We start from the raw sequence: 15,124 nt of genomic DNA, 5'->3' as shown, positions 1-15,124 counted from the left end.
TAAAATAATACTGACTTGAACATTGAGTGCAAACAGGCTGATAGTTTAATCAAGCCATTTTAAAACATATTAACTAAACCGCCAGTTTACTATTCTTGTCAAACTCTAAATAGCTGTAAATCTTGCTTTCAAAAAATCAACCAGAAAAACTGTAGCGCATTAAAAATGAATTAGACATCACACACCACTCATACGCTGTATAATAAATAGATCACAGCCATAGTAATAGTTGTGATTTCTGGCAAGTCGCTGGAGAAGAACTCATAGGTTTTCAGAATGACCCATGTCATAAATCATTGCATTCTAATTTAGGCTGAGCACATACATGTAATTTTTCATCAAATCCTGATGAATGGCCTCAGAACTGATTATTGGAATGTATGAAAAGTAGCATCATAAATGGCTAATTAAGGAAAGGGAAAAACAGATTTAGGAATACAGTCCAGTGAAATCTAAATACAAAAAAAGGTGATTTGTTTTAAATAACGAATGACTAGCCACCCAGGAGTTAAACCTAAAAATGTGAAGTCTCTAAAATCTGCCATGCTTTTCCTCAAGATAGTTAAATTCATATAAGTTTTCAGTAAAGACAATGTACATACACAAGCTTATAAATGATACACTTTTTTCCTGCTATATCTTGCTGTTTTAATGTTTTCTGTCTGTGTTAATACATATATTTTTATAATGTGGAATGCTTCACATGTTGAAAAAATTCAGACAACCCAAACTGAGAAATGTAGTCAAACTTTTTAATGAAACTCCAGAGACACACTGAGGTATTTTTATGTATATCTTACCCACTTCTTGTATCTGCATCATCGTTTGTCAGCATGTTTGAGTCCCCCTCCCCACTTCACTCTCAATGTTAAACAAAAGGCTATGCACTCACTAAGCCTAAATTAATATACCATGTCTCTCCCTGCCTCTCTATACTCACTGTAAACATAATTTTAAATAAGAGATCTTCTCACATTCTAGTTTTTAAAGTGACAGCTAGAAGTAAAATTGGTGAATCCAATTTTCATCTCCTTCAGGCAAAAGACTGTAAATTATAGTATACACTGAAAGATAATGTAGACAGTTTTTACGTTTCCGCATTATAAAGTATTTGTCTGTGTCAGCAGCTGGAAACATTTCCCATTTTGCAGTTGATAATTCCTTTAGAGTATATAGTTATACTGGAAGCAGCAATTATACTGACCACCTGAAAATCTCTAATTTTAGGAATTTATTAATTGTTGTGAGTTTTTAATGCACTTACAGCTTCATTCACAAATAATGTTTTTTATCTACATTCTTGCACATAGCAGCACAAACCAAGCACATGGACTTAAGTTGAATGTGTTCCATGATTATAGCATGTTGATTCTGATTTGGTGTTGAAAGAAACTCCTTGGCAGATAAGTAATGAAATGGAACATGAGACATGCCATCACCTAATAAAAACATCAGTTTATAAGAAACATTAACTACCATTTGCCAGCACATCATTTTTAATTGATATATTTAATCTTGTAATATGAAAACCAATTTATATAATTTTAATAACGTATGCTGATCAGCGGCTGTAGAAGAAAAAGGGAATTTTTATAAGGAAACTATTAGGCTTTGTCCAGTGTCTAGTTGCAAGGCTCAGACTGACCAGCATTCGTTAAGCTTTATTACTGGGTTTCATGAAAGCTTCTGCGGATTAGAAAAGCTCAACTCCGTCCCGATTTGGAGTGGTGTTGCAGCTTTTCATTAACCTGGAAGCCTCCTATTTACATGGTTCACAGCCTGGTCTCAGCTCGCTTGGAGGTAACAAAGGGTGTCGGGCCGGGAGTGCAGCGGGGGGCTCATCCTCCAGGGCTGCCATCTGAATTTGATCAAGTCAACGGTTTTACCTCCTGCCTCATTAGGCAAAATAAAATGGAGATTACGGTGCAGGGAGGGATCACATTACAGAGAGCTGTTGATCCTGCATTTTGACAAGACCTTTCTCTCTGTGCTTTTCGTTCTGTATTGCAACAGGTTTTAAATGATGTTGAAGACAAGATATTTGCGTCACTTGGTATTTCAGAGCTTAGCCAAAGAAGAGTGAAGTAATAAGTGAAGACACATTAGTCTCAGAGGCAGTTTACCTACTGGGGAGATGTCACTGTGCAGCATTGCCTTAATGCTGATAGACGCAGTAATTCAGCTTGTCAAGCGCTGACTAGCTCTTCACTTTCAAAGTTTAGATTAGCTGTACATATGGAAAAATCTGACAAAAAAAAAAAAAAGCTTGGTAAATTATTACCACTACCTGACAGGCAGGATTAAATGATTTATTTTGATTATTTATAATTTATATATTTTTAAGTCTGTTCAGTTTTTCTTTAGTTACTGGTTTGGTGTTTATGTAAAAAATATAAAAATTGCCCAGAGCTAAAGCATTTGATGAATTCTAGTGCCTATTAGGCTGGAGACGAGTATCATACATTACTAATAAGAATCCTTGCCACCCTGTTACCTACAGAAAAGAATTTTCCCACTGGCATTATCCATGCATTCCATATATTAATAGATAGTTCCTGGTTTATAAATGAACTGTTCAGGAAATCCGATTGGTCTTCTAATAACAATTTGCAAATTTCTTATGAAGAAAACAGTTCTTATCCCTTAGACTTGATTATATTTTTTTTAAGGAAAAAAAAGGTAAAATAATAAAAGTAATGTTTGGATATATGGCTTCTTTTTCTTTTATTCCATTTGTTGGTAGGTTTTTTTAAATTACTCCTCCCTGTGGAAGCTGAGAATAACAACTCTTAGTAAATGAAGAAGTAGAAATAACAAAAATATAAGTGAATTTACATGATATTATGATTATTTCTTTGTAAATTTAGATTTAGTCTGAAGAATCGATGCTAAAATGCTGTCAGAACAGGAACCTTCACAAAGGCTAGAGGGAGAAGAGGCAATATGTAATATATGACAAAGTAAACATAAATTGTTTATGTAGAATGTACATTCTGATATGTTTAGAAGTGTAATATAAAACTTTTTAAAATGAATTTAAGACTAGTAATTTTAGTAATGACAAACTCTGAGAAATATTCACTGTTGTATACGTGTGAACCATAATCACTTACTATGTCTGAATAGAAAGCCATCAGGTTTCAGAAAACTGCACAACTCAGTAATGAGTCTCTTCAGTAACGTGGGCCACATGACCCCATTTAACTTCTTCTGCATATTATATACTAATTGTGACAACTTCTTCCTGAAGCAACCTGATTCATTCACAGCCTATCTTCTGTCTCGTAGACATAATGAAGAAAGATCTTATGAAAAAATATATGTATACAGTTTTATGTTGTGCATTTTTGTTTCTACATATCTGACTCAAGAATTCTCTTTTGTGACAACTTTGAAAGTTTCCTCCAAGTAATATCACAGGACAAGCCTGTCACTTCAAAAACAAACCACAGAAAGGCAGAGAACAATTTTTTTGAAACAATTCTGCTGATAAATTATAGAATACATTTATTTTTCAGAATGTATCATAACACACGTGTACAAAGTATTGTAGCTCCTGGCACAGGTAATTTCCATCTTCCTATGTTGCCACTTCTGCTTCCAGCCTCCCATTTCTTCTTGCTCTTCTTTTCACATTCTAGCTCGCAAATTCTGTCCGTTCTTCTCTTCTACACAACACCAATGCCTGCCCCTTTTTTGCCAGTCCTGCCCACATCCATCCTACCTGCCCTATACCCAGTCCCACTTGTTCCTACCTGTCTTATACCCTTGTCCTATATATTTCTCAGGTTCCGACGGAACAGATTTCACTGATTGATGTGTAGTTATATTGTAGTTACTATGCTAAGAACTTTGGTATAAAATATAGATCAGACTTTATCAGAAAAATTGGATAAATTACTTAAATTAGTGCATTAGTATTACAGTAGTACCACATTAGTTTTGGTGTAAGCTGTAACCATGCATCCAGCTGCATCTTGAATTTATGACAAATAATAAAAAAGTCTGGGTTAATAGCCAAAGTTCAGATTGGATTGGTTTTGCCTGTTTTCTCTGCTCCAATTCACTGCCTGACCTCGTGAACATTTGCCCCAGAAGATCAGAAAACCTGGCAACAAGCAGCACTAGAGATAAAAAACTTAAACTTTACCATCAGAGGTAACATTCCCCGAACTACATCCCAAGAGGAAAAAAAGAATGTAAAAAGACCCATTTCTGTCTTTTCAGTACAGCTGCCTAGCCTTGTTGCAGCTTGGAGCGGGTCAGGAATGCCAGACAGCAACTTCATAGAAGCTGGAACTGACTTCGTTTATTTCGCGTTACGTATCACAATATATAGCAATTAGCATAGCAACATCTCGGCAGAGCATCAGTAATTGGTTACAAGCATTAATGTGCTAACATATCATAGGTTGCTAAGCCGTATCCAAGCGTCTAACCGCAAGATTTAAAAACAGCATCTCAGTCCTAGGAACTTCCTCAAGTACAGGAGACACTTCCTTAAAAGTTGTTTACCGAAATTCAGTGATTCTGCATGTCAGCCTTTTCAGTCCAGGTTAAGGACGGTCAGAGGCACCCCCCTGTACAATGTCCCCCTACATTTCCCCCTTTTTCTTTAGATCAAATGTCCCCGAGAAGCAAGCCAACCTTGAGGTGTCAGATTCGGATTATGTGACAAGGCAGTTAACAAACGTGATATTAAAGCGCGTAAACAGGTCCAAGTGATCATTAAACCAACTACAAGCAACAGTCCCCATAGTAACAACATTAGTAGCGATTTCACCAACGATTTCATCCCTCCCCCGATTCCAAACAAGTCAGTTAACCCATCGAGTCCGAAAAACCCAACATCTTTTGTTACTTTCTCCGTATGTTTGATCAAGTCGTGGAGTTGTCGATGTATAGCTGCTGAGTGATCTTGCAGGTCCATGCAGCACATTCCGTCAAAGTCCTGACACCCATGCCCGTGAGCAAGAAGCAGGAAATCAATAGCGGCACGGTTTTGCAGTACAGCGTGTTGTACCTGGGTTAAATCATCTGACAACTCACTAAGCACAATACTGGTTGCGTTTGCCTGCTTAACTGCCCAGCATGCAAGACGTTCAATATTCCTGTGAGCTCGGGCAGCTGACACTCCCGGCACAAAAAAGGAGGCAAAAATTATTTCCCAATCATTCCATAAACTAACATCATCATTGCAATCACTACCTACAGTAACCTTTGTACTCCTTCGTCGCCTAACTGCTATTTTCCGGCTCCCAGGAGGCCCATGTGGCCATATCATACTAAGGTGACCGATTGTGCAAGGTCCTCCCATAGGCTGGGCTGGAATGCCAGCCCAGGCTCGATTTCCGCATATAAGAAAATATCCGGGAGGAAGTTTACGAGGCAGGGCATTACCTTTAACCTCAGGGACGGACCCGGCACACCAGTTTTCCCAACTTAAACTATTGCCAATCGGATCTACGGGGGTGGTATTATTAGATAAACGCATTGGCCAAGGCAGTGGCACTGCCTCGGCGCTGGTATCTAAGAAAGCACAAGCAGTAGCATTAAGAGAATCTAGCAATTCTAACTCCTGTGGCGGGTTATCCAGATCCTGCTGGCCGTTAACCCACCACTCGAACTGCGACATCACGACAGACATATTCTTATAGTCACACCATTTGCTATTTGCATTCTTACAACTGTCATCATAGTGAGCCGCAAAAACCGCAGCTTCACTGTCATCAAGTGGGACCCCTACCAGACAGGTCACAAAAGGTGTGCTGGGTGTCGCTAAGCTAGTACAAAATTGTGTCGTATTTAGCTCTCTGGCTAATGTTACCCATATATTTTGCCGAGGGTCGAACAGCCGTGGGTGGAGTACCGAAGCCTCCCACTCACAGACACTAAGGCCCGCGAGAATCAGTACCAGAAATGTTTTCATCTTGCGTGGATGGCGTCGGCCCCTCCGCTACCTTCGTCCACCTGCTGGGCACCCACAGGGGACCTGAAATGGTAGAAACACACATGTAACCCCTGCCGAGGAACAGCACCTCAGCAGGACCCTCCCAGATTCCAGTTTTCGGGTTTCGAAATCGCACCCACATTCTGGTTTCCACGGGAGGAACACACTGCGTGTGTTTGACAATAGGGGGCACTTCCTCCGTACCAAAAATACACAGATGATTTAACACAAAGAGAACAACAGAAAGGCGCTCTTTTGGGTCAGAAATGTCTTCAAATTTTCCCAGATACTCTTTCAAGGTTCGATGGGCTCGTTCTACCACTGCTTGTCCCGTAGGGGAGTGCGGAATACCCGTACTGTGCTCCACCCCCCAGGTATCACAGAAATGACGGAGTGTCTGACTAATATACGCAGGGCCATTGTCAGTCTTAATCTTTTCAGGTACCCCCAAGACTGCAAAGCATGTTAACAAATGCTTTTTTACGTGTATGGCCTTCTCTCCAGGCTGTGCCGTTGCCCATATGACCTTAGAAAAGGTATCCACACAAACATGGACATATTTCAATCTTCCAAAGCTCGACACATGAGTGACGTCCATTTGCCACAGCTCTAAGGCCCTCAGTCCTCTCGGATTGACCCCGATACCCAATCCTGGACCATGGTGGCTACACTGTGGGCACGCCTGCACAATTCCCCGTGCATCTTCCAATGATACCCCAAACTGCCTTGCCAAACCCTTAGCGTTAGTATGCAACATTCCATGACCCACTCTTGCCGCTTCAAACCGATTGAATGGTCCCATCCGAGGGGCTACACTCACCAACCTATCTGCTCGGGCATTCCCTTCCCCTAGGCCTAGTTCCCATGTGTGACTACGGATATGTATCACGCAGTAAGACTCAGTCCTCATCATAATCGCCTTCCTTAATTGAAGGAACAACTTTCCCAATCGCTGATCCTCCATGGCCTTAATCAAGGCACCTTCTATTCGGTCTACCACTCCTGCTACGTATAAGGAGTCAGTGACCACATTCAAGGGTACCGACACCCACTTGGTGAAGGCCCAAACTACTGCTTTCAATTCCAAGGTTTGAAGGGAATCCTTCTCCTCCGCGGATAAAGTCTGAGACTCCCATCGATCTCCATCCTGCCAGGTAATTGCAGCCAAGCGCAATTTTTTACCTGCATCTGTGAAAGCCGTTACCGCATCTGGCAATGGTCGCTTGGATCGCTTAGGGCGTTCGACCCAATCATAACTGTTTAACAAGTGACCGATTTTCCCCGACACTGGGCGCGACATTATGTCCCCTGAAAAATCCAACAACGCCAACTGCAGAGCTGTCGAGTGCCTAATTGCCCACTCTAAATCTCCCTTTTGTATCGGTAGACCTATCATGTTCGGTTCTTCCCCTGCAATCGCTACGACCCGATCCCTACCTTTCCGAATTAGAGATCCCAGAATCTCAAAGGGTGTCGCAATAGCTGTTTTTGGACGCACTGCAGGGAATACCCATTCTAGCACCGATACCTGTGTCTCTCCCCCTTTTTCTTTAATGAGCTGACTAATTACAGCAGCGTAACTAGTCGGCCCCTTTAACAGTAGTAAGGTTATACCGAGGTCCAACCTCCGGCGGTAGGCTAACCGCTGAGACAAGACCTGGGAGAGATTCCGAAGGCACTGTTGTTGCTGCTCTGTCAGGCTGATTGGCGTCGCTGGGTCAGTACCTTTTAGTAAAGGCACTAATGGTGCAATCTCATCATTGCTAATACCTAGGACAGACCGTACCCATTGCAAATCCCCCATAAAGGTTTGCACATCAGACAACGTGCGCAGGCTCACTTTCAATTCTACTTTCTGTGGCCTAATGGTAGCCTCTGATATAAGCCAACCCAAGTACTTCCAAGGCTGAGTACGTTGTACCTTTTCAGGTGCAATTTGCAACCCTCGCTCCCGAAGGGCCTTTGAAATTACTTCCTCCTCTTTTACCGTAATAGGTTCTGCTCGTGCAAAAAGGATATCATCCATATAATGATAGATCAATGTATGTGGCCACTGTGTACGCAATGGCTGCAGGGCCGCGGCCACAAACAATTGACACATTGTCGGACTGTTCTTCATTCCTTGGGGTAACACTACCCACTGATAACGCCTAGCAGGTGCTGCCCTATTTATGGATGGTAGCGTAAATGCAAAGCGGACGGAGTCCTGGGCCTGCAGTGGAATGGTATAGAAACAATCTTTTAAGTCAATTATCAACAAGTACCAACTTTCCGGGATCATAGAAGGAGAAGGCAGGCCGGGCTGTAAAGCCCCCATCGCCTGCATCTGTTGATTAACTGCACGAAGATCATGAAGTAACCTCCACTTCCCTGACTTCTTAGGAATAACAAAGATCGGTGTATTCCATGGGCTAGTGGAGGGCACCAAATGACCTGCCTTTAACTGTTCCTCTACTAACTCTTCCGCTATTTGCAGCCTCTCCTTCGTTAGCGGCCACTGCTCCACCCAGACAGGGTCTTCTGTTATCCAGGTGATAGCAACGGGCTGCTCAACAGTAGCCGCTAAGGAAAACCCTGTCTTGACGCAGTTGAGAGAACCACTCCTAGCTGAGCCATGCACTCCCTGCCAATCAACATTTGAATAGGAGCAGGCAACGGCAGGATAGACACGTGAGTGCTAACCACTTGATCATCTATTGTAAGCTGTACAGGGTAAACACTTTCCTCTGTTTGTTGAACCCCGCCTACACCTCCAATGCACGCTGCGGCTATCCTTTTTGGCCAATGCCGTGGCCAACACTCGCTTGAGACAATGGTGCAATCTGCACCAGTGTCCATCAACCCTTGACAGCACACGCTTTGGCCCCGGAAACTCACTTGCACCTTCACTAATGGCCTATGTTTCATGTTTAGAGTTAAGAGGGCTTGTCCTCCTGTGGACCCAAAACCTTTTTGCTTCTGTGGCGGCAATGAAGCTGCTTGGGGATTAATAGCCCCTAACAAATTCTGCAAAGGAACTAATTGAGCCAATTTACTACCTTTAGCAATAGTTACCGGTGGGGTCAATGTGTATACCACCATTTCGATTACCCCTTCCGAATCCGAATCAATAATCCCAGGTATTACAAAAATACCAGACATTCCCGCCGAAGATCGACCCAATATCAACCCCCCAATTCTTTTCCCTGACCAAGGTAAGCCTTTAAACTGGGAAGGAATTCGCACGGGGGAGGCATCTTGTAGACAGATGCTTACTGCGGCTGCCAGGTCAATGCCCAGGCTTCCCCTTGTGGCAGGCAGCCAGAGCTCCCCCCCTGCACCATTGTTCTCCTCGCGCGGGCAGGGTTCGCGCTCACATTCCCGTTTCCCGAAAAGACAGTACCAGGGGCTGATCGGCACGCCTTTTGGGAATGAGTGTCTGTCTGACATCGGGGGCACCAAACACGCCCTTCATCACAATTCTTCCGAATATGTCCTCGACGACCACACCGGAAGCACTTAGGGCCATCATCACTCGGCCGTTTCCTCTGTCCCTTTCCCACAAGGGGTTGCAGTGCCGCCGCTAACACTCGGGTCGCTTGCGCCTGCTGAGCGGCTGAATCAAGCAATGCCTGCTCTACCCGAGTCCCTAAAAATGCTCCTGGGTTTCCCACACCCCGACGAACGATCTCTTCAAGCATCTCCTCAAGGGACACTCCCTGAGGCAATGTCACCAGCACATCCCTAGTTCGTTTATTAGCATTCTCAACTGCTAAGGACTGCGCCATAAGCCTCCTAGTTCTTTCATCTAGCGCATCCATCTCCTCTAAAGCTTTAAGCAAACGATCCACAAACTCACCAAAGGGCTCGTTCACACCCTGTTTAACATTTACAAAAGACGGCCCCTTCTTTTCCTCTGGTAAAGACATAAACGCTGATAAGGCGGTCTGTGTCACGAGCCTCAAAAGAATAGGAGGATACTGCATCTGCACCCCCACATCCGCGAAGTTTCCCTGTCCTATGACCGTTTCGGGCCGTAAATTAAACAATGGGTCATTCTGCCCCCGCGGCACAGCGCATTCACGTGCCGCGTGAGCTGCCCACTGTCTTTCCCATAACAGTAACTGACCCGGTGTCAAAATTAATTTTGCGATTTGTTGACAATCACTAGGAAGAAGCATATCGCTGTTAAAAATGTAGGATAGCATTTGTCTGGAGGGCTCGCCTTTGATCCCCCAACGCACGACCGTATCCCTTAATTGACTCAAAATTTTCCAATCAAACGGATCCCATTTACCCGCTGCCCCCCCTTGACCATCCGGCTCAAAGGTTACCGGGCACGCTACCCTCATAGCCGGCTCCCATTGACCCTCCAGAATCGCATCCCTGATAACCCCAGACCAACGCGAAGAGGAAACCCGCGGACCCGAACGCCCCTCGGAAGCCCCAGACCACCCCCCATCTGTTGCTCGCCCATCTGCCTGAGCTTGAACCAGTGCTCTAGAGGCTTCTCGGAACAGTTTATCAGAGGGTCGGTCCCGGCTTCGCTCCGGCGGTTGCTCCTGTGGTCTATTCCCAGCTGCCCCTGCTGGGGGTGGTGGCGCCGACGGCTGGTCTGGCGATTCGGGAGTCGCGGTTGGCTGGTCTGGCGATTCGGGAGTCGCGGTCGATCCGGCTGGCACAGGTTCCGGTGGTAAAGGTGGTGGCTCCGAGGGACGCTGAGATTGCGACGACCCGCCTCCGAGAACGCTGTCAATCAACTCCTTGGCGGTGCTCTTTGGGACTGCAGTAGCGCCTCGTCCAAGGGGGCCCTTCTGCACTGCCAATCCCTCGGGAGACGATTCCTCCCCTTGCAGCATCTGCGTCGCAGCTGCTACCATTTTCTTTTCAGCCTGCATACACTTGAGCTGATTCGCCACCTCGCGCCAAGTTTGACCCAGTTCTTTGGCAGTTTTGTTGCCCTCCAGAGTGGCTTCCCATAATGAGTCCCCTGTCTCACGCCACTCTGTTATACTAAAAACAAGTTGTGGCTCCTTTAAATGTCCTTTCCCCCTTGCCCACTTAATCAACTCATACAGCTTCTTCGTGCTCACTGCTGCCTCCCTTTTTGCTAATAACTCCAGCAGCAGTTGTTCAGCAGCTTCTCGCTCCATGTACACGTGCACTGGGAATTCTGCTTCTAGCCGTTACCCCACGCCGTCTTCCCGTGTGCGCATTCACGGCCGGCTTACCCGCTCCGGTCCACCTTCTTGGTCGGATCACTCGGCTGCACCCATACGTCGTCCTCCGGAATCCCGCACCGTTGTGCCAAGTTCCTGTACTGGACCCTGTTCTGGTCCCTGTTCGGGCGCCACTTGTTGCAGCTTGGAGCGGGTCAGGAATGCCAGACAGCAACTTCATAGAAGCTGGAACTGACTTCGTTTATTTCGCGTTACGTATCACAATATATAGCAATTAGCATAGCAACATCTCGGCAGAGCATCAGTAATTGGTTACAAGCATTAATGTGCTAACATATCATAGGTTGCTAAGCCGTATCCAAGCGTCTAACCGCAAGATTTAAAAACAGCATCTCAGTCCTAGGAACTTCCTCAAGTACAGGAGACACTTCCTTAAAAGTTGTTTACCGAAATTCAGTGATTCTGCATGTCAGCCTTTTCAGTCCAGGTTAAGGACGGTCAGAGGCACCCCCCTGTACAATGTCCCCCTACATAGCCTCGTATGATGATGCCAAGGAGCCAGAATGGCAAATTCTCAAAAGGGAAGTAATATTATTGCTGTATGTTATTTGCTTGTTAATGCAATAGTATTTTCCTGTCCAGTTAAGACAGAAGTGCAGTGAATGTTGCTCTTGCTGTACAGAGCAGAAGAAAAATGACAGTGATGAATTACAAGAGCACAGTGGCAAAATTCCTCTGTTTTGCTGAGATGAGAAGAGCAGCAGCCACTGCCCAAGTCACCCGGCACAGCTCAGCGTGACTCACTGGGCTGGAGGAGTTGGGTGCGCTCTGCGTTACCACAGCGAGGGAGGGCAGCGCTCCGTCCCACGCAGGCCTGAGGGGGAACAGGAAAAACTGGGCACTTTTCCCACCTATTAGGCCTCTGGCGTCCAGCGACCACTCGTCAGTTCATGCCCCCTCAGTGTGTTTAAGGGAACCTTAGCAAGGGATCCTGATCAGGCCATTTCTATAATCTAGGAGATCTATAAGAAAAACTGTCCATGCTTTTTCTAATTCAGCACAAAGAAGACTAAATCTCAGAGCATTTTAACATGGATAAATACTCTGTGACTACTTAGCTAAATGTAAAGACATGATGTAGTGCTGCACCGTGGATATGGTTTGTCTCAAAGAAGGCTGTGGCTTCAAGGAGGGGTGGGAAAGGAATAGTGCAGGGAAAATTGCTTTCTTATGTTGGGTTTGGTTGCTTTGGAGGCTGCAGAAGGGTAGCTGGAACCCTATCATTTTTGGGAGCCTTTCTCCCTTAGGGGACCTTACCAGTGATACCATCTCTGATGTCAGGAAATCTACCATGAGCAGATCTGGATCACTCGGAGCATTTTCAGAGCTCGGCTTGCTTTCTTGCTTTTCTTTTTGTATAGTAGTTTGTAAGTAATGATCAGGATTCAGATTAAGATGCCACATTGATTATACCTGCCTTAACATAGGAGTCTTGTGTAATTTCATTATCTGTGCATGCCAACACAGCTCTGTATGGATTGTCTGGAGCCTGAACAAATCAAAAACAAAATTTTGAAGCTTTTCAAGAAAAGGAAGGAAAAAAGGAGCATATACAACATCTAGATTTCCATTATGAATATGTTAGCTGTCATCAGGCATAAAATCATTACTAGAACTTCTAGTCTAGCATAAATATAAGAAATGACAGAGTTTGATGATGTTTAGTACATCTATTGTTTACAGTAATCCTAAATTATTAACTTTGCTTTAGTTATTTTAGACTGTTTACAGCAGATGAATTCTCCCTAAAATCTTCTCTGTTTTAGTATTATATCTAACTCATTTATATACCTCTATTTTAAAGCTGTTTTAGACGTTATCAGCTGATATCCTCTCAACATTTTAACATGTTAATATTTTGGTGAGTTTTGGAGAGAACTGACATGAAATGTCATATGTTGTCACGACAGGAGGTCTATATCTTTCAACCAAATTTAATAGCTATTTATGCATTTAGAAGATCTTATCTGATGTACTATAGGTTCTGGGTCGTTCACAGCCTCACATTATATTGAAACCTGGACAGAGAGTATAATTTGTTAATGTCATGTAGGATGAACTTGGTTAGAAAGGGAAGTGTACACGATTTATAATAACACAAGTGTTTCCTTGCTAATCCCTTGGCAGGTTCATTATCTCTAGAGCCCCAGGCAACTGTTGGCCTATCGTGAGAGAGAAATTTAACCCACAGCATGAAATTAATCCTCAAAGACTTTTGTCTGCTCTTTCTAGAAATAATAAATTAGAAGTGATTTTATAATTCTCCTCTCTAACTTTATCCCAAAGTGCTAAATTGACATCTAAACTCTATGGCGTATGTCAAACTATTGATTTATGTTTAATTACATAACATTCATGCATAAGTGAATATGAAGCAGCGTAAAAAATGTGAAAACATGAATTATAATACTAGCTTAATGGTGCATTCAGTGTTTCCTCCTAACTCCCTTTTTTGTTTGATAACCCACAAAATTCAATTTCTTGTAATTGCAGAGAAGAAAGGATTGTATGCATATGTATGTAAAAATCATTCAAATGATCATATGTAGATTTCCTAGAGCTTCTGGTTTCATATTTGAAAAAAAATGATGCTTTTTTTTACACTCTAACTTCTTTTTCAAAGCTTTCTAGTACACTAATGAGGATGTGTTATTGCTAAACAAAGGATGTCAGGATTTTTGGCAGAAGCAAATGAATTATTTTACATCTAATGTTTTGTGATCTTCAGGCTCCTACTCTGTGTTTGAAATCACTGAAGAGAAAAAGGAAAGTGCTTCCTGAATCAGCTGTGTAAATACTGACTAAATTAGATTTTTTTTTTTTTCAGAAAGAGTTTTCTTATGTTTGTGAAGAGGTTCTCTCTGCTAAAGAGATAATGAACTATAGCACCAGCAGGTGATTTTGTTACTGAAATATTCTGACTCTCTGCATTTTTCAGGTCGTTATTCTTTACTCACCACAACCTTAGTCTATGAGGGTATGTAAGCATTTCTAAATATTACTGATAGCAGCTAATCATAAGGCAGTGTTTGTTTCCTAAAAGGAATGAAAATACTATGACTAATAGGACTTGTATTATTTATATCTGTGTGCTCTGCCCAGTATTCACAAAACAAAATCCATCTTAGTTGAGAAGAAATACAGTATCTTGTCAAAAAGCCGAATTTGATCTCTTCGGGATACAGGATTAGGATTTTTCCTTCTTTTTACCCCATATTTACTCAGTGGTATTTTGTAGTAGTAGTGTCTTGTAGTGAATTTTTCCACTTCCGGAGGCAGCAAATCAATTTTAATAGATGCTTGTAATAGACCAGATCATCTGTGTTGAAGACCTTCTTCAGAATATCTATTGGAATTTCATACTGTGATAACTTTTAAGGGACAGACACAGAATGACACAAAATGAAGCAGGTTGGTTGCTGCTTCATGCACAGTCATGACCCTGGACAGGAAATTTGCAGGGCATCAGATGCCTTTATGTGAGCAGTTTTGGAAGCACATTGCACTTCTGATCGTTCCTCTTATTCTTTGAGACATAATTTATAACAGGGAGTACACACTGAACTGCTCCCCCTTCACATATTCCTTAAAAAAATCATCTTCTCAAGTCATGCCACGTATCTCTTTGTATATTTAGGAAAGTTATTTTTGTGCACATGCATATTCATTCTAGTAGTGGGAAGCAAAATAGCAGATAACTATACAATGTGAAATGTAATAGTGAGAAAAAAGAGTGCCGCTGATTCTAAAAAAAAGGTTTTAAGACATTCTAAGGATGGCACTTGATATTAGGTAGAGAGATGTGGTCTAGATCTAGGGAACTTCTGAAAACTATATGCTTTATTGTAATCTTTATTGCTTAGCATAGAAAGTCCTGCAAAATACCTCATATAAGCTTAAAACATAGCTTTATGATTCATTTTATAAGCTACTTTTATTGTTAGTGGAAAATTAT

The 15,124-nt window shown here is 42.8% G+C and overlaps 2 protein-coding genes across 2 annotated transcripts in view; one reads left to right on the top strand and one right to left on the bottom strand.

Annotated features, from left to right (window-relative positions):
- The window catches only part of SLC25A21 (solute carrier family 25 member 21), a 230,130-nt gene that overhangs the window by 148,309 nt on the left and 66,697 nt on the right, over nt 1–15,124 (top strand). The window lies entirely within an intron of this gene.
- LOC148593849 (uncharacterized) lies at nt 4,616–5,635 on the bottom strand. The gene has a single exon (XM_088529367.1). The coding sequence runs from the start codon at nt 5,633–5,635 to the stop codon at nt 4,616–4,618; it is 1,020 nt and encodes a 339-aa protein (XP_088385493.1).

This window comes from Tinamus guttatus, unplaced genomic scaffold (genome assembly GCF_059628265.1).
Source record: "Tinamus guttatus ecotype Peru unplaced genomic scaffold, ASM5962826v1 Tinamus_guttatus_pri_ptg000327l, whole genome shotgun sequence".
Classification (NCBI taxonomy): domain Eukaryota; kingdom Metazoa; phylum Chordata; class Aves; order Tinamiformes; family Tinamidae; genus Tinamus; species Tinamus guttatus.
This window is presented reverse-complemented; position numbering and strand designations above follow the sequence as displayed.